Here is a 20,472-nt window from a genome sequence, read left to right as displayed (position 1 = left end):
TGCAAGAGTTCTTCTAGAGATGTAAGTAATGCACTAAAATGTACAATGGTTTCACCAGGCTCAGTGTGACTGAGGATGGTGACTTTGCTCTGTCAAATCTAAGTGAAGGTAAAAATTGCGTTATATGAAAGAGGGGTAATACAAATAACTGCTTGTAGTTCCACTGCTCAGCAATAGTTTGCACTTTATTTTGAAAACACTTTTGATAAGATGAAGATTTTGTTTAGGAAAGTTTTGAGAATTTCTAAAGATGGAAAGCGTAAGTGAAGGATTTGTAATGGATTTCTGGGCAGATCATTTTGGAGCTATCTAAATAGTTTGTTTAGGCAAAACTGAGGTATTTCTTGTTTAATTCCATAAAGCATTCTCCATTTAATAACTGAAAAAGCATCAATCTCTTCTATTTAATATCCTAAATTTCAGGAAGCCTGGTCAGTACAGCTGTCTGAGCACTTTTCAAAGTACTTGTGGTAAACAGTACAAGTTTTAACAAGCCAAATAGTAGAAACAGCTGTAATGGAAATGCAACTGGAGGCTAAAACTTTAACAGACAGTATATAATATGCAATACTCAGGTCCTAAAAAAAAAAAAAAAAGTTTCAAAACATTTTGCCTAATTTAAAATATGTTTCATCTAGTTACCTATTTGAAAGTATATTTTTTTAAATCCTGGTTTGAGATGTAGCTTCATGAAAATCAGTTAAAAGTATAAAGAACAGATATTTCCACCTGTTGTTTTCTTTCCTATGTAAATTTGAAAGAGTATTTCTCTGTTTTCCAGTTTACATAAAATTCTAATGGATCTGCAGAATCAGCAGCTAGCACAGTTAGCTGACTGGTTGACAAAAACAGAAGAAAGGACTAAGAAAATCGATTTGGAGCCCTTAGGTCCAGATCTAGAAGACCTAAAACATCAAGTAGAAGAACATAAGGTATGGTATGATATGCTTCCAAAAGCATAAACATCAAGTTGAGTGTTTGACATTTTTAAAATTCTACTTCTGACACTAGAACATAGAAAATTAATATGGAGTCTTGGTTTAATATCGATTTTTTCATGCACTTAACAAGGTATTGTAGAGTTATTTTATTACAACCTTGACTTTTATCCTTATATGAAAGAATAATTTTCTTTTTAAATATAAACAATACGCTGGAATGTGTGAGACAACTATAACATCCTTTCATTACACAGTACAGTAAGAATATATCAGGTTTTTTAATAAATGAGTTTTGTTCTTTTTGCATGTTGCATGTTTGTTACTTACATGCTGTAGTAGCAATGATGCAGTAATTATAATTAGACTGCATGATCTTGTTAGGACTCATGTGACTCTGAACATTTAACTGTACAGTGCTGTAAAATAAGTTCCATTTTCTAACTGTAGAAAATATGTTTTAGTAATATATTTAATTAATGAAAACTAAGAAACTAATAAATGAAGTGTAAGAGAGAATTTGGCCAAACTTTGTCTATATTCCATGAAGGCAATTCTTTAATTGAAACAATTAAAAATTAAAATGAGAGAGACTGTGTAATTTATGTAACAGCTTTGTTTCATTTACTGGATTAAATTGTCTGGCTTCATATTAATTTAAATTTTTTAATATCTTTATATATGTATCCATATATCTTTATATATGTATCCATGACACATGGTGATAATGATCTAGAGGCACAGAAAAGCATAGAACAGAGATGATGTGTGAGGTAATGGAGATTTACTGTTAATGTTTCTACATCAGTGGTTCAAATCAGTTCAGTTCCATAGTATGTTGATAGATCTCAAATTTTGATGCTTGACAGCCTGTGTCAGTGCTACTCCAGGTTCTAGTGGGCAGATCATCCTGAAAAACAGTTCGAACTGAAACCAGCTTTTACAGGTTGGTTTTTTTTTAAAAAAAAAAAGACATCAAGAGCTGCAAAAGACTGCATTATCCACTTCTGGGTGAAAGATGATTTTTCTGCATTCTGATTAAGGAGTGCTACTGAAGAATTCAAATTCACTGCCTACTGCTGCTATTTGTGCTATCTTTGCTTGCCTTGTGAGGGGACAGTTCATTTCAGTATGCAGGTTTTGTAGCTGAACATTTATTCTGATGTTAAATTTTCTTTTTTTAGAAAAGGTAGTGCGTAATTATGGAATGGTAATTAGAGAAGAAAACCAGAAAGATTTTTGAATACATGAGTGCTAAGACTTTAATAACTTTATTCCTATTTCTATGCATTTTGTATTTGAATAGCAATTTAAAATGTAATAGCTATATTTATGCAATCTCTTTACGTTTTTTTTTTCTAATATTGGCCAAAATGGGTATTTAGCTTGTATTTTAATATTCTGAGTGAAGACATGCAGAAATCCCTCTCTCCCAAATGCTAGTTCTTCATTCTTAATGTGATGGATTAGTCAACATTATTTATTTATGTGTATTACTTATCAAATCCATTTTCTGTACAAAAGAGAATTTAGCTAATAAAGTGGAAAGAAAATGTTTTGGTTTTAACTTCAATTACAATTCTATGCATGTATAATTTGTTTCATTCATAAGTCAAAGAACAAGTTGTTTTCCATTCTTCAAGTATTGTGTGAAAGTTTCGGATAATTTCATTCTATATTGTATGCAGCAAAGCTACTTTCTATAACATGGGAGAAAGCACTGGAATTTTAATAGCACATTATTGCTACATTATTAAACAAGCAAACAAAAAAAGCAAAGAACCAACAAGCCCAGTGTTTTTCCTTACTCTTATCTGACTCTGGACATCTCAGAAACAATGTTGTCTAAATTGATGGGAGGAACCAGAAGTTAGACGATATAAGGATCAATGATTGTTTTATATTAAACAGACTTCAGCAAAGATAATAGGTTTGGTTTATTGTCATCCTGTCTCCCTCTCCTCTTTACCATTATCACTTTGACTTTCCCTCTTTATCTGTTCATTAGTAACTAATTTTCTCTCTGTTTATTTCATGTTCCCTGTCCCTCTTTGATGATATATCTGATTTCTTTTATTCTGCTTTTTTCTCAATGATATTTGTCTTGAATTCTTGTGACTAGCACTTCAATTTCTCTTCTGGGTCCTATGAAAAAAAAAAAATCAGTAATGTGTATTGGGAAGGGCCCCCATCACTGAGACCAGAGAAAGCACACAATATTCTTTCCAGTGTGCTACTTAGTTCAGTAGTATAGGAGGTTAATATCTTGATAGCACAGAATTTTTTTGGGGTGGACTGAAATAGAGCTAGATTGAAGGAATTCTAGACGGTTTTATGTCATTAGCATGGTACAAAGTTTTGGTAAGAAATCTGGCATAGTCAGTGTATTTTATAGTAATAACCAAACATTTCAGTAAAGAACTATTCCTCTTTGCGACAGAATTTTATGTATTTTATCTCCTGTTGCAAGAATCTTTTCTTTAGGGAGATAAACTGCTTTTCAATAAAAGTCTAAGTACTATTAAGCTGTCTAAGCAGAATACTATATTAGAAATTTTATAATTGAGTAAAAATGTGCTTTTAATTGAACTGATTTTATTATTCCGCATTATTATTATTTTATTTAGTAGAAGTAATAGTTTCACTAACTTTCTAAAATCGTCTAAGCTGCTTAGATACTTCTTCTGGGAGCCTAAGCCTTTTTATTTTTCATGAACTTAGAAATCATAGAAAATGGTTAGTGTTCAAATTAGTTGCAAAGGTACAATAAGGTACAATAAGACATTTCCTAAATGTTCAAATATTGGATTTGTCTTTGGGTAGTTGGATGCCCTAGATAGGGTGTTGTTTGGTTTTTTTTTCGATTTGAAGTAAATTGTTGGAGTCATATAAGTTGTTATCTGATAGACATGAATTAAAGGAACTGTGGAGTTTCATGAGTTTCTGTTGCTGCTGTGATCATGCATCAACATCTAAACCCATCTTACATTTTAAGTCACTGAAAGTTTGCTATCTGTAGGAGTTCAGGAGAACGCGCTAGAAACTTCAGTTTAAATGATTTGAACAATGTCTGCTCTAGTCTTGGACTGCCTCCGTAATTCCTATTTCAACAAGCTCCTCTATACAGACTGTTGTCACCAGTGAATTTCATGGTAAAAATAGACACTTGGATTATCAAAAACAACCCTTCAGCTCAGGACAAATTGAATCCATCTAGGGATTAGAATATTACTCAAATTTATGTTTTCATCAGTTCCCTGACCCTGTCTTTCGCTGTGTGCAAGTGTCTCCCCCTTCCTAAATGCCTTCCACTCCTGCACTTGCAGAGCATTGATAACTCCGGTTTTATTCTGGAATGTAATCTGTCAGATACTCATTAATCAGGAAAAAAAAGTCACCTACTCCCTTGCTCTAGGCTCACAGAGCAATATATTTGTTGTCATATAATTGAACGAGCGGGTTAAACCTGGGGGAAGCAAGCTGTGTTATATCGTCTGATCCATGACTGCTCTCCCTGCTCTTGATCAAGTGTTAGGTCACAAAATCTTGAGAAGTCTGAATTCCAAGGACTGCTCTGACAATTTGGTGTACTTCACAGTCCTTGAGAATTGTTTTATAGTCTAGTTCTCTGAAGCAAATGGTAATCATAGGCATGAAAGTCAGAAAAAATGAGGATTTTTATAAATATATTGTCTCAAGGATTATGGCTGAAAATGAAAAACTATCTACATTATATATATTTTTTTTAATTATCAAGTAAAAGTAAGATATTTTGAAAAAGAGGTTTAAAATGCATGACCTAACGGTCAACAAGGGCTTCTTCTTCATACCCTACTTGAAAAAGCAGAAAATTTTTGATATGGTGAAATTCAAAACAGTCTGTAATACAGCAAATGTTTCCATTATAACAAGGCATATGTTATGATGATATGATGCATTCTATGAATCTGTGATTCTATGATATGTGGTTAGCCGTGTAATTTTTCAGACTGTAATTATGATAGTATACATGTTCTAATCACTAGGACACAGTCTGCTGAAGTATTGAGGACAAAGTCCAGGACTTTGGTTTCCCACATTCTTCTATTGGTTAGAAACTACTTGTAGACACCTAAAAAGTGTTTCAGGCGAGATGTGATTCTGGATACCTTGGGGTATTTTTCAGAGAAGTGGGATGAGGAATTCTTTCAAGACTTATTGAAGTAACAGAACACAGAACCCAGTAACGTAAAACAGTGGTTAACTATTGGGAGTTTAAAATGCACATATCATCATTAATACACAAATATAAAGCTAGAGGTAGGTTACAAAAATTAAGAAAATAAATTGAATATTGCCTTCTCTGTGGCTTGAAGTTTCTGTACCAATGCTTCCTTATCCCAATGCTTCCTTATCTCCTCTTTCCATTTTTGTCATCTGTGCTCTTGCTGCATCTCAGCAAAGGAAGGAGCAAATAAGTATGGCTGCTCAGTTCCTTAGTGCTTGAAAGAAGCTGAGCTGGTTTTGGTTTTGTTAACAAACTATAGCGAAGTAGGGATTCCATCTTTCATGGCAAGTTAGAAGAGCAACAACAACAACAAAAGGTAATAGTTGATACTGAAACCCACTAAGGGGGTATTACTAAGGTGTTATAGTACCTCAAGTTTCATTTTTGTGATGTATGTAAGTGTACAATGAATATGCCAGAAAACATCATCTAAACATGTCTAGGCTTCCCATTGCACTTCTCTGTGAGCTGTGAGGAGGAAGGGAACACTTGATTAGATCTATTACTGTGAAACTGTGGGAGGGTCAGAGAGATTTGAAGAGCTGTAGAAATCTGGCAAGGTTAGGAATCATTTAAATATCAATTTGTGTGCAGATTTGAGAGAGGTTTCTTCACTTTTAGCAGTTTACAATTTCTCAGCTAGAGATTGTCCTCACTTTTATTGCAGCTGGAACCGGATACCAAAGCTAAAAGGGAAAGAAAGTTTTTCTCAGACATTCAGAAATCATAAAGTGCCTCTCTCTGTTTCCTGGTTTCTGTTTTAAGTGAAACAAGGGTTCTGAGTGTGTTTCCTAATCTTGAGTCATGTCCTGAGTTTCATCCTATTTGATTAAATTATGTAGGAGTGCCAAGCTGAAGATAGTATGCAGTTGTTAAGTGACAAACTATGCCATTTTTAATATTTCATATTAAAAAAGAATAAAATTAATATGTTCAAATGAAGTACAAAAGTCTAACCCAGTGGCTATTTAAAATTTGCAGGCTCTTGGTATGTTGATGTATATCCATATATATCAATATCTGTAATTCAACTCCATCAACTCAACAAATGCTTTCTCAAGCCAAATTTTCTGTCTGAAATATTGTATCAAGGGTTAGGACTTGTGAATGAGTTAACAGTAAGCTATTTTTGTGAAAAGAATAAGAATATGCCCAATATGCCGATGTTAGCATGTATGTGCTAAGGCAACAAAATAAGTTTAAATTACTTAATACTGACAGCAACATGATTTTAAAGTTCCCATAGTTGGTTAGTTATGCAAGTTAATCAGTCAGTAGGACTCCAAAGACACAGTATTTTCTTAATTTGGAACACATTTTCTAACACATCTGCTTTAACTATAGGCATTTCAGGAAGATTTGGAACAGGAACAAGTCAAGGTGAATTCTCTAACCCATATGGTGGTGGTGGTGGATGAAAACAGTGGAGACAGAGCTACTGCTGCACTGGAAGAACAGCTTCAGGTAATGACTGAACTTCTGTCTCAGAGAAAAAGCTGTCAGGGGCATTAGGTGTTAATAACTTTGAAGAAGAGCTACTAGTAGCATTGGGTGTATCTCAGAAGATGTTTCTGAGGATTATCTTAAATATTTCTGTAGGACATGGCTTTTGCATAGATGGATGCATGCATGTATTTTGGAGGAAAAATCAAATGTCTGAGAGCAACTTAATTTTGTTTTTTGTTCCCTTCAGTATCTGCCTCTTTTATCTATCCAAAGACAAGTGTTCGTCTTTGATTTCTTAACTGTATTTCATTAGCCCTGATAGAAGTAACGTGATTCTCTGTTATAGTTAAGGATAAGGATATTCCATGTAAGAATCTACAGGATTCAGCAGAGTGTGAGTTATTGGGAACAGAGTATTCTTTTGATGGGAAACTTGATACAGGTGGTATATTTTGGTGTTACAGTAACATGAAGTGTCATTATCCAGTGTCAAGTTCCAAAAGACACATTCATTTTAAATAACGTGCATACGTGTGTCTTTTCATGGAAATGCTGGTCCCACAAAATTGAAATTGGAATTTTTAAAAACAAGAAAAAACAAATAGCAAATGCCTACAGGATCATATTTTTGTAGACAAATAATGGTTATCAAGAAATATTAAGAACATACTGTTTTTTCTAAAGCTCTTTTTTAGGAAAGTCATAATTTCTTTCCCATTAGTTTCTCATGGAAAGGTTTCCTTGGAAATTAAGAGAATCAACTCAGTCTGTCCTTAGTCTCTTCTGTTTCACTGTATATCATCTTCACTGTACATGTTTTTTACAATGGTTTATCATTTAAAATTCATATGACTAGGCTTTCCAGAGTACTAGAATTGGAAGAAGTTAGCAGCAGCATCCTTGCAATCCAAACGTGTTCTAAATTGAATTTTGACCCAAAGACTAAACAATCAACATAAAAACACCTTCTATATATTCTGGTTTATAAATAAAATTACTTGAGCGTACTTAAAAGAATAACACATTGGAAATACATTCGTGATAAAGCTAGCAGCAAAGATGTTATAAAAATTGCTAAATATTAGCTTTTACTATATGAAAGTTTAGTATTTCACTCACATCTTTAAGAATTTGCTTTTATTGCATTTCTTATATTTCAATGCTTTTGCTGTAACTTCTGAATAGAGGTAAGTGAATAATCAGTGTTGAGTTATATTGAAGGATACCCCTGTGTTGGTGATCAGATCTCTGGGGTCACTGCTGAAGAAGTATGACAGTATTAGAACCAAGCTTTCTTCTATATATCTGTTTCAGAAGGAAAAAAATACTTTTCTTTCATTTTGCTTCATTAACCAAGTAAACAGAAAGGAGACCATTAAAGACCAAGGTTTATCTGAAGAAGCTTTCAATACATTCAGCTGGAAGCACAGACAAGTTCTGTGTGCTGTTTTGAATCTTGCTGATTTGAGTACCGATACCAGTAAATCAATAATTACTTCGGAATTCAGAGTAGGCAGTAAATGTTTGACTAAGATGCTGAGCACTGACACTTGAAAAGTAAGTCTCAGTTTTCTTTGCTGCAGCTTTTTAGTCACTCAGACAGTATGGCAGAACTGTAGTGTACCTGCTCAGTCCAGACTTAACCTTGTTGGAAGACTGCTAGAAGGTCTCCCCTGAACCTTCACTTCTGCAGGCTGAAGCATCCCAACTCTTTCAGCCTGTCTTCATAGGAGAGGTGCTCGATGCCCCTGATCATCCTCATGACCCTCCTCTGGACTCATTCTAACAGCTCCATGTCTTTCTTACGTTGGGGATCCCAGAACTGAACACAGTACTGCAGGTGGGGTCTCACAAGAGCAGAGTAGAGGGGCAGAATCACCTCCCTTGACTGCTGGTCACACTCCTTTTGATGCAGCCCAGGAGACAGTTGGCTTTCTGGGCTACAAGCATACACCTCCAGTTTATGTTGAACTTTTTGAAAGCCAAAGCCCCCATCTCCTACTCTTCAGGGCTGCTCTCAATCCAGCCTCTGCCCAGCCTGTATTTATTATTGGGATTGCCCTGCCTCAGGTGCAGGACTCTGTACTTGCCCTTGTCAAAATTCATGAGGTTTGCACTGGCCCACCTCTCAAGCATGTCCATGTCCCTCTGGATGACATCCCTTCCCTCCAGTGGACAGCAGCATACAGCTTGGTGTTGTCAGCGAACTTGCTGAGGGTGCACCCAATCCCACTGTCCGTGTTGCTGACAAAGATGTTAGTGCCAGTCCCAACACCAATGTCTGAGGAATGCAACTCATCACTGACCTCTGCTTGGGCATTCGTATATTTATGCCCAGAAGAACTAAGTTACTGTAACCCACCTACTCTTCTTGCAAAATGTTACATCTACTTTTTTTTTTGGTGTACAGAAAGATAGGTTGGATTTTCAGTTATTTTCAATTCATGTCTGTCATGGTTTAAGCCCAGATGGTAACTCAGAACCATGCAGCCAGTTGCTCATTTCCCCTCTTCTTTCTCCGTCTGCTCCTGGAGGGATGGGAAGGAGAATCAAAAGAATGTAACTCCCACAGGCTGAGATAAGAACAGTTTAGTAACTAAGGTATAACACAAAACCGCTATTGCTACCACCAATAATAATAATAATGATAAGGGAAATAACAAGGGAAGAGAATACAACCACTCTTCACCCCGCTGACTGATACCCAGCCTGACCCAAGCAGCAATCTGGTCCTTCCAGGTTTCCAGGTAACTCCCCCCAGTTTATATACTGGGCATGATGTGCTGTGGTATGGAATACCCCTTTGGCTAGTTTGGGTCAGGTGTCCTGTCTCTGCTTCCTCACGGCTTCTCGTGCTCCTCCTTACTGGCAGATCATGAGACTCAGAAAGTCCTTGGTCAGAGTAAACATTACTTAGGAAAAACTAAAAGCATCGGTGTTATCAGCGTTGTTCCCAGGCTGAAAGTCAAAAAACACAGCGCTGCACCAGCTAATAAGAAGGAGAAAAATGGCTGCTACAGCTGAACCCAGGACAATGTCACTTGCAATTGGAATATAAGCATGGAAGACACAATGTTCTGGCAGGCACAACCATTGGAGCATTCGACAAAAAGCACAATGAAGCCAAGTTCTAAGCTTGATTATGTATCTGCCAGTCTGACACTGAAAAATAGAACCAAACAAGAGCATGCACCATCAGACAAAACTGCTTAATAAGACTGCCTGAGTGAGATATTGATCAGGATCAGATCTAGAAGAAAGAGAACAGTTATTGTTACGTAATAATCAAGACTGCATTTTCCAAGCGAGTTCAGTTATTCCTTTCTTTTTCAATATCTTTTTGAGATGGTGATTCCTGAAATATTTTAATATATCAAAATATATATGTGTATAATGCATATATTTATGCATTAATATATATTAAACAATTTTAAAAGCCATAAAGAGGTCATTTACAGATTTCAAGTCTCAACAGGATGACAAGAATCTACACTGGCTTCAGGCTTCAAATGAATGTTATAGAAGCTCTTAAGTTTTATTGCATATGCCAAAAAGCTCTTAAGATTTATTACATATGCCAAAACAAAAAAAAAAGAAAAAAAAGTGAGTTAATGGCACAGAACATGGAAACCGAAAGTGTCTCCTGAAACAAATTATCCATAGAAAACTTAACCTTTCTAGGAAAAATAAAAGTAAACACAATTACAGTACTTATAAACAGATATTGTACTAAGGTAGTCTGAGAGATTACAGCTAGCATTGGTGAGTGTAAGTATTAAAACTAACTTTACATAACATTAGCTACTTGACATATCAGTGTCGTGAAGCTCTGTCTGTTTATGTTGCTGCTGAGAACTTGCTATTTAGACTTATAACTCCTAAACCCGTATTAGACTCAATCCAGACACTTACCAAAGGCAGCTACTGAGTGAGTCTCAAATCTATATATAGTGCTTCAAAATCAGAGGACTACAGAACCTAATCTTTTGCCATAGTCTGACTAATTTCTCAGGTGAAAATGTGGGAAATTATCATGAGCCCAGACAAATAGCTGGATGACATACAGAACCTATTAACGCAGGGATATTTTCTCTAATTATATCTAGCATACAACAGGTCCCTTAAGGATTCCTGCAGGCTATCTTAAATTAGAGCCTTCCCAGGCTTCAGGGATCCGAGCCTGTGCTGGAAAGAGATCTACATTAAATGTATCAACTGCTCCTGATGGCTTTTTATCATGCTGAGGGAAGGGAGCTTGAGACTGTAATTTACACTCTCTGTGATATATTCATATTGTTCAGGGTACTTCCATTTGATTGAAGAAGATGTATGGGTAGTTCTTGTAAAAATATGTTCAAAAGGAGTGAGGAATGTTAAAGGATAGAATAGACTATTTCAGTTGGAAGACACTTAACAAGGATCATCTAGTCCAACTGCCTGACCAGTTCAGGGTTGACCAAATGAAAGCATGTTGTTAAGTGCATTGTCCAAATGCCTCTTAAACACTGACAGGCTTGGGGTATCAACCACCTCTCTAGCGAGCCTGTTACAGTGTTAGACCACCCTCTAAGTAAAGAAATGCTTCTTAATCATAGGATTGTTTACGTTGGGAAAGACTTTTAAGGTCACTGAGTCCAACCATTAACCTTGCACTACCAAGTCCACCACTGAGCCATGTCCGTAAATGCCACATCCACGCGTCTTTTAAATACCTCCAGGGGTAGTGATGCCAGCGATTCCCTGGGCAATCTGTTCCAATGCTTGTCAACCCTGTCGGTAAAGAAATTTTTTCCTAATGTCCAATCTAAATCTCCCCGGGCCATTTGAGGCCATTTGAGGCCATTTCTTCATGTCCTCTCACTTGTTACTTGGGAGAAGTGACCAAACCCTACTTCACTACAACCTCCTTTCAGGCAGTTGTAGAGAGTTATAAGGTCTCCCTTGAGCCTCATTTTCTTCAGCTTGAACAACCTCAGTTCCCTCTGCTGTTCCTCATCAGACTTGTGCTCCAGACCCTTCACCAGCTTCGCTGACCTTCTCTGGATCTACTCCAGCAACTCAATGTGTCTCTGGTAGTGAGGGGCTTAGAACTGAGCCCAGTATTCCAGGTGCAGCCTTACCAGTGCCAAGTACAGGGGGCCAGTCACTTCCCTAGTCCTGCTGGCCACACTATTTCTGATATAAGCTCGGATGCCACTGGCCTTCTTGGCTACCTGGGCGCACTGTTGGCTCATGTTCAGCTGACTGTTGACCAGCACCCCCATGTCATTTTCCGCTGCACATTTTTGAAGCCACTCTTCCCCAAGCCTGTAGCATTGCATGGGGTGATTGTGACCCAAGTGCAGGACGCTGCACTTTGCCTTGTTGAACCTCATACACCTGGCCTTGGCCCTTCAATCCAACCCATCCAGATCCCTCTGTAGAGCCTTCCTACCCTCCAGCAGATCAACACTCCCCCACAGCTCGGTGTCATTTGCAGACTTACTAAGGGGCACTTATTGCTACATGGGAGAAATTCTATGAATGTGCTATATATGCCTTTTTAAAAAAAAACTGATATTATATATGGACAAAAGTATATTTCAGCTATTCCTCCTTACTTTAAAAAGTGAATAGCCTTATCTTGTTAGAAAAACATCTTTCAATAAAACTATTCTATTAGTTGCAGACTTGAGGCATATTCTTTAACTTTTTGTATATTCACTCCAGTATTCCCAAGAGTTGTGTTAGTTTTACTCAGTTTCTTCTGTTCTCATGTTCCCCGAGTTAGACCTTTTTGCAGACAAGGAATATTTTATCTTCTATTTCTGGTAGTCTTAAAAAGTATTCTTTCAAAGCCCTCTGAAAATAGAAAAAAAAAAAAAAGTTTTTTTTTACATGCAGGTTTCTTGGAAAAATCCAGAGAGGGCTGTAAAAAGAGGAATTTTGAGGGAGCAGGAAGGCATTTTACTTTTCAGACTGGATTCAGTCAGTTTCTCTGGAGATTGTTTTTTCAGATGTTGGGAGCAAAACCATTGGTGCAGTCTGAGTTTCTGGGCACCACACAGACTACTTACAGCATCAACCACTATTTGATGTGAATAAGGAGATAACGTTGAGCACCATATGATTTAGTAGTCAATAACTGCTTTACAAATAAACAGTCCTGACATGGTATTTCTGACTTGAAACTGTGTTTCTTAAACCTATTCGACCAAACAGTGTTTCTTAGTGTCATGGTTGTTATCATCTCTCATGAGAAATAACAGGTTTCAGGCAGGTCACTCTATCAACCCTTTTATCAGTGCAGTTACTTAGTCATTTTACTCACTTTATTAAAATAAAGTGTCTTGTGAAACTTTTAAAGGTAGGGGTTTTGGCTCTTTGAAATCATATGCAGAAAGTAGTATTTTGAATTGACTCTACAAAAGTTTTTCAGTATGCATATCAATGCATTTCTTAGAGCAAATGCAGAGCCAGGTATTTGATCTTGTACTCTTGAGGTTTTGGTGTTTTCTGAATGAGCAAGCAAAAAGTATTTTTCAAGGTATATCATAGTGATAAAGGCAAGTTGATGAAGATGTTACTGCAGATATTGAAAGAAAACTATTTCTTTATGAGAACTGTTAAGAAAAGTCAGCTGCTTGAATGTGAGGTATGGAAAAATTAATTCAGGTATGAGAATTTTTATAAAATGCTTATCAGTAAAAGATTTACTGATTTATTTATAAGCCATCAAAAGCATACAATATGTCTGAAGTAGCATAAACATGAAAGATGCAGAATTGAGTTTGAGGCTTAGACTATGATTAGCATAACTTAAATTTAAGTATTCAAATACAGTATGCAGACACATAGAGAAATTAAGTAACAGAGAAAAGTGACAGTTCATCTCTGTGAATGCCTGTTGCTATTGCAGTCATAGACATCATGGTAAATGATGATTGTATGCCAGTTACGAGAACATTCATTACGTATGATGGTGTAATTTATGGGCAGTTACTAAGGTATGTATTCATACAGAACTGTACTCTATTGCAGTTAGTGATAGAAAAGGAGCCTTGTTATGTGTAACTTTAATGATCCCAGGAATGATTCTGTAGCTCAAACCAGGCTGGACTTTGTAGGCATTCCTACTTAAGTATCTAATGTGGTGTTGTATTGCATGGGGCAGTACCAAAATTTTTGGTTTACTTCATGTTCTAATAGAGAATACTTAGGGTGTTTTTCTTGAACAGAGTTTAGAAAATGAAATATTTATACTCTTTAACCAGTATTTGGAAAGTGATTAAAAAGAAAAGAAAAAATCTTATCTGTTTAAATCTATTTTTTTTCAGTTTATCTAAAATATATTATCCATCCCATGTAATTAGTTGATAAATGAATAATAATAATTAAGGAATTATTATTGAATTAGTAATCAGTGGTTTGATATTTGTTTTTGTGGATTAGTATATCTTTCCACAAAGTTTTCCTCTGAATCCATGCATATATAGATATAATATGTATCTATTATGTAAGTCCCTTTGCAAGTTGGAGAACAATCATAGAGTACCAGGTTGGGCAGGACCTCCAGGATCATCTGGTCCAACCTTTCTGGAAATGGCATGACCTAGACTAGATGTTCTAGCACCCTGTCTAATTGAATCTTAAAAGCGTCCAGATTGGATATAAAGATGCAAGAGCTTGCATAATTCTTGGTGTTGCATACTGTAAGAATGAAGTTCTTTAAGAATGTAGAGTCTATGAAAGTCTGTTAAAGTCTATCCTTTTTTAATTACATTTTTTCTTGTCAGAGACTCTGTATTCGGCTTATATGAGAATTAAAAATTTCAGGTAGGTAAGAAATACTGCTTAGATGTGCACAGTGTCATTTATTCTGATCTACGCCTGCATTACCAATGGAGAGACTCTGGTCATTAAAAGGTTTTTCCAGAAACATTAATCTAAATCCAGTGTACCAAAAGCTTTGCTGCTTAACTTTGGGATAATTTGTAAATTCTTGAACTGTAAGTGTATTTTTTGAATGTAGTACATAATTAGTGTCCATAAGCTTCTGTGTAAAATGAGCACCCAAACAGCCAAATGTGATTCACCTCACTATCTGTATAAATAGAATTTTAGCAATTAAGAGATTCTTCTTCTCTGGTGGTGGGAAGAAAAGGCATATAGGGAAAATCTAGTACTTAGACTTGGACCTTGTTTAGCGACAAGAAGAAGCCACTTACGACTTTGTTGAATCATGTACAGTGTTTCTGAGTAGATAACTAATCATAATTATCCTGAATTGTTGGAATTATTAGGAAAGACAGAGTCTCAGATCAGGGTTCAGATTAGAAGCATCTGTTGGTTATCTTTGATAACATTATGGTTCATGGCAAGCAAACACTAATACTAAACATGATTTTAATGTGAAATCACATTCTTAGATTTACAAAATTGCTTGGCTTTTATCTAGATCTAATTAGGAAAGAATGCAAATATACAATACATAATTCCAAATATATACCGAAACCATGGTCCTATTATTAAGCCTGAAAAAGGCAAACAAAGCAGCTTTCTCAAAACCTACTTTGTAATTATGCAGTAAGTGACTGGGGAGGAATATTTCTCTGTATTAATGTATTTGTGCTGTTTAAGAATTGGCATATTTTTAAGTTAGCATTATTATGCTCTTTGATTAAAGATAGTTTTCATTTTTTCTAAATTGAACCAATATCTAATATTATATAACTAATGGCATGGCAGGAGCCTCTTTAGTCTGCAAGATTTTTATGGGTTTAATGTCCACTAAATGATAAACATGGTAGCTGCTAACTTTTTGCTTTGACATAAAATCGATAAAGTGACAAATTCAAATGGCATCCTGAAATTTTACGTCTCATTTTCTAGGGAGTGCAAAATTGAATTATTTCATTCCTGGTAGAAAATACAGTCTGAATATTAATCCCTTGCTTTTAAAATCTACCATTTGGATGCTAATTTTAGCTGAATTTTTTGCTAAACTTAAATTACAATCCTATGAAAAATATGTAAAAATACAGTATCATAAAATATCTCTAATTATAAGGGAGAATTATCAAGCAAATAAATATGAATTATAAACTTTTTGTCAAAGCATGCGTTCGAAGTAGAGGGAAAAATTAGAATGCAGTAGTATAGAATATTTTGTAGATTTTATAGGGGTTTTTATTTGGGAGCAGCTGAATAATTTGCATAGAGTGCTCATGGGTAATTAAATAATTGTAAATTGTTGCAATAAAAGTTTTATGGCATGTGACACCATCACAGCATTATTAAAGCTCATCATATGTCTTAGGCATTTTTTAATAAAGGGTAATAGGAAATTGAAATAAAGTAATGCTTGATTTCAACTAAGATAAGGGAGAGGTAACAAGGTAGTGTTTTGTGTAATTCTAAAATTTATGTAGTAGCATACGCTACGAATATCTGGGAAACCTCACTGAGATTGTGTTGGTTAGTTTATAAGGTGAAGGGGTTTTTTAATGCGATATTTTAAAACAGTTAAGAACTTATATCAACCACACTGATGGTGCAATTTAAGAACGAGATACTTTGCTTTGATTACATCTTTGGGCCACTATAATTATGTTTCAAGGAGTTATGTTTTTGGCATTGTAAAGTTTTGAAACTGAGGGGGTTTCTGAGTGTGTAGTATCAAGAGACTTAATAGAAAACTGTATCTGTAGATTAGTATTAAAATTCTCAGCTGTTGCCTCTGTTGCTTTTCCTAGTCTCTCCATTTATTTTTTTTGTTTGTTTCAAATGGTGATAAGATCCTTTTCAGTGTGGCATGCAACATATTTTGAGGGCTTAAGACTGTAAAAAGTGAATTAGGGAAAAGTTTTAAGAAAAATTTGTAATGCCATAGGAAAATCAGATTGCTTCATTAAAAAAAAAAAAATAATAAAAAATGCAAACATCTGTTGTGTGTTTCTTTTTTTCTAGCGCTTTGGAAACCGGTGGGCAGCCATCTGCAGATGGACAGAAGAACGATGGGTCCTTTTGCAGGATATTCTACGTAAATGGCAGCACTTTGCAGAAGAGCAAGTGAGTAGTTTTAACAGTTATAAGTTGGCATGCCCTTCAAAAAATTGCACAAGGAAAGGCCTAACCAAAGCCTTTTAATTCTCTTCATTTTTCTTTCAGTGCCTTTTTGATGCATGGCTTACTGAGAAAGAGGATGCTGTGAGAGAAATTCATACAACTGGCTTTAAAGATCAAAATGAAACACTGACCAGTCTACGCAAATTAGCTGTATGTATTTTTTCATTCTCTTATTTTATGTTCAACTTTCTTATTTATAAGTCTGACTACATGTGGCTTTCTCCCACTCCCAGTCAATATGTGGTTTAGCAGAATAGCTCTTTCATACTTTAAGAATGGACATTCTCATGTTGATGGAATATGTTGGCCCATGGCCTTGCTGATAAAGGAGACAATAGATACAGATATTTTCCTTGGCTGTCAAAAGTTTATGAACTGAAGTAGCATTTGGGTGTCTTAAAATTATGTATGCTTTTGTACTGAAGGTTTCTTTGTTGTTACTATTACTGTATATATTGTGTGTGACTGATTATATATGTATATTTACAAAGACATATGCATATGACTAAGCACTCATCATACATCAAAACCTTTTATGCATTCCTTGAACTTGAAAAAGCTACATATTCAAAAGTTGTGAAATGCTGACATTAGTGTTACTTTACAACTATAATTCAACTGTATTTTGGGATTCTGTTTACGTATGCAAAATGTACCCTTTTCAACACGTTCGCTACCTCACTCTTCAAAAAATACTTCACTATGCATTGTCTATGGAAGCAAGGCATCTGAGTGGCCTAGAAAGTCCCTGTGCTGGTAGAGGTGGAAAACTCCCAGCCTAGACTTCGAAATATTTATATAGCATTAGGACATTTGTAAAGGAAATGGTACAGTATGTGCTATTGTTTTACATAGCAATGGCTGTTTATACATTTAGAGGAAAGGAAACACTCATGTCTGTGCTTTTGTTAAAATAGGTAATTTATTATTGCTGTAAATAGGAACTTCTTTAGCAATCTGTTTGAAGAGAACTATTATTATTTCTTGTAAAATGGTGGAGGGAAGGAAGTGTCCTAGGCATTATTTCAAGACTTGATTTTACACTTTACATAGTAGAATTTTCAGGCATGAACAATTCTCAATTTATTATTAATTATTTGGTTATACAGTAAGCTCAACCTTAGATTTTTAAAAATAATTCTAGAATTTATGTCCTTCTCATCCTTCTGCATTAAAACTAGAAACATTTTGGCTTTTGGCCAATATAAAAATACCATGATGTTTCTGAAGTTTAAGTAACTGGCTTTTAAAATCTACTCTATTTTGTCCTCACATATACAAATATTAAAGTTGTGGGGTTTTTTTAATTAGAATTCTTACAGCTTGATTGTTTAAGTCTTACCTTGTAGGTGGTCCAAAATTAGTGGTAAATATCCTTGTTGATTTATGGAATGATAAAGAAGTTAATATTTGTTGACTTCTTTTTTTTTTCCAAAATTCAAAACCTGGAAGTATGGTTGTTAGCATAATCTTATTTATTGCCCACTAAATCAGAGTAGGATAATGAGAAATAAGAGCAATCTTAAACCACCTTCTTATCCCTCCCTTCTTCCCAGGCTCAACTTCACTCATGACTTAGGTGTCACAGGGCAATAGAGAATGGGGGTTGCAGTCAGTTTATAACACTTTGCTGCAACTTCCTCTTCACACCGTTTCCCTGCTCCAGCATGTGGTCCTACCCATGGAAGAGAGCAGCATGGGTCCTTTCCACGGGGTGCAGTCCTTCAGGAACACTACTGCAGTCTGGGTCCCCTGTGGGATCACAAGTCCTGCCAGCAAACCTGCTCCAGTGTGGGCCCCTCTCCACAGCACCCCAGGTCCTGCCAGGAGCCTGCTCCAGCACAGGTTCTCCACAGGGTCACAGCTTCCTTCAGGCACATCCACCTGCTCTGGTGTGGGGTCCTCCATGGGCTGCAGGTGGATGTCTTCTCCACCATGGACTTCTGTGGGCTGCAGGGCACAGCTTACCTCACCATGGTCTGCACCACGAGCTGCAGGGGAATTTCAGCTCTGGCTCTTAGAGCATCTGCTTCCTCTCCTTCCTCTCCTTCCTCATTGACTGGTGTCTACAGAGCTCTTTCTGTCACATTTTTTCTCACTCCTCTATCTCAAAGCTTCTGCACAGCAGGTTTTACCCTTTCTTGATGAAATCATTGCAGAGGCACCACTGGAGTCACTGATGGGCTCCACTGTGGGGGCAGTAGGTCTCTTTTGGAGGCATCTGGAATTGGTTCTATCCAGTGTGGCAGTAGCCCCTGGTGTCTTTTCACAGATGCTACAGCTGCAGTCCTCCTGCTACCAAATCCTTGCTGTGTAAACCCAGTACTGGTGTCCCTCCTTTTCTGTCAGCTTTAGCAGTAATGTTTTCATTCTTTATTGAAATGAATAAGTAGAACACATTTTTAATCAGTATAAAACTTCATGCAGTTCTAATGTTGTGTGGAAATTGGTATCAAATCAGTTAGATTTTCTCTTCATTTATATGCTGTACCCACAATATCTATTTGTAAGTTTTTTTTTCAGATAAAACTTTTTTGCAAGAAATTCTTGTGTTTTAATGATCTCACATGGCTTGTTTCAGAGGATTTCAGTAGTTGCATGTGAAAATTTATCTCTTTTGTCATTAACTCTCTACTGGGATCTACTTAGTCTAAAGGTCAGAAAAACTGTTTAGGCCTTAATAATTTGTGCATGTATTACTACTGACTTCTTTTTCCCTCATGTTGATGGGTAGTTGCTCTAGTTCTGAAAATAGTTCTTTAAAACAACTGTGCTTCATTTTGATTTGTTTTGGTTTGGTTTTATTTCTAATTTTCCACCTACTGTTTATTCAGTGTCACTATAAATGTCACTGTAATTCCTACGCAAGGCAAAAAAAGGGTGACAGAGCATGAGTTTGTGATGCACTGAGAATGTAGAATGTAAATGAACAGGGTGAGGTGAAATTTTACTGTCATTTATGGCACATGTTTGTTAAGTTGCTTTCATGTCCGCGCCTAAGTTTTACAAACTGTAAAATGAAGGTGATGACGTTCCTCTTTTTTGTAACACGTTGAGATTTACTGAAAAAGTACAAAAGTACAAAACAACTAGTAGAAGCACATTACCAAAAAATAAGGAAACCACTTTACAATATTGAAATATTGGAGTTTACAGTATGCACTTGACATAAGTTATGACTGAGTTATTTAGTAGTTTGGTAAAGCAAACAGTACAATTTATTTTCTTGCAGATTTGTAAATTGTGCATTTTTTTGCTTATCAGTATTTTAGGTATTAGCATTTTTTCCCAGTGAGTCTTAATACCCAATATATTACAAAGTACAACAAAACTTTAAAGAAATTTTTTGAAATGTTGATGTAGTTGTTAACATTAGTACAGTTTTAAGGTTATTAACGTCACACAGCTGTTAGCTTTCTGATTTACGTTGCCACCTGAGGCATGCTGAGATGTCTGGGGTTGCTCCACCTGTCATGTTATACTGTTTTGTGAAGTGCAGTGTGTTCATTCCAACATGTCAGCTCTGACAGCAGTTTTTACGCTAACAGCATGGAAGTATAGGAGTTTCTAAGTAATACCCCTACCCATTTTCAGTGTTTATGATGCTCTCTTTTGGAATTTTCTTCTAGGTTTGTTGGGTTGGTTTGGTTTGATTTTGTTGGGTTGTTTGTTTTTTATGTATAAATTACTGTTCTTCCTGCTGTTACTTTCTTT

The 20,472-nt window shown here is 35.9% G+C and overlaps 1 protein-coding gene across 15 annotated transcripts in view; it reads left to right on the top strand.

The window, feature by feature from the left end:
* Nucleotides 1-20,472, top strand: part of DMD (dystrophin) — a 1,213,044-nt gene that overhangs the window by 464,318 nt on the left and 728,254 nt on the right. For all 15 annotated transcript variants that reach the window (XM_062608089.1, XM_062608087.1, XM_062608095.1 and 12 more), the window contains 4 exons: nt 782-932; nt 6,550-6,669; nt 16,600-16,701; nt 16,801-16,908. In XM_062608089.1, coding sequence (XP_062464073.1) covers nt 782-932; nt 6,550-6,669; nt 16,600-16,701; nt 16,801-16,908 — 481 coding nt within the window. The remainder of the gene's footprint in view (nt 1-781; nt 933-6,549; nt 6,670-16,599; nt 16,702-16,800; nt 16,909-20,472) is intronic.

This window comes from Pezoporus occidentalis, unplaced genomic scaffold (assembly GCF_034315485.1).
Source record: "Pezoporus occidentalis ecotype Australia unplaced genomic scaffold, CSIRO_AGI_Poc_V1 ctg129, whole genome shotgun sequence".
NCBI classification, from domain to species: Eukaryota; Metazoa; Chordata; class Aves; order Psittaciformes; family Psittacidae; genus Pezoporus; species Pezoporus occidentalis.
The sequence above is the reverse complement of the archived record's forward strand: the minus strand, read 5'-3'. Positions and strand labels throughout refer to the sequence as shown.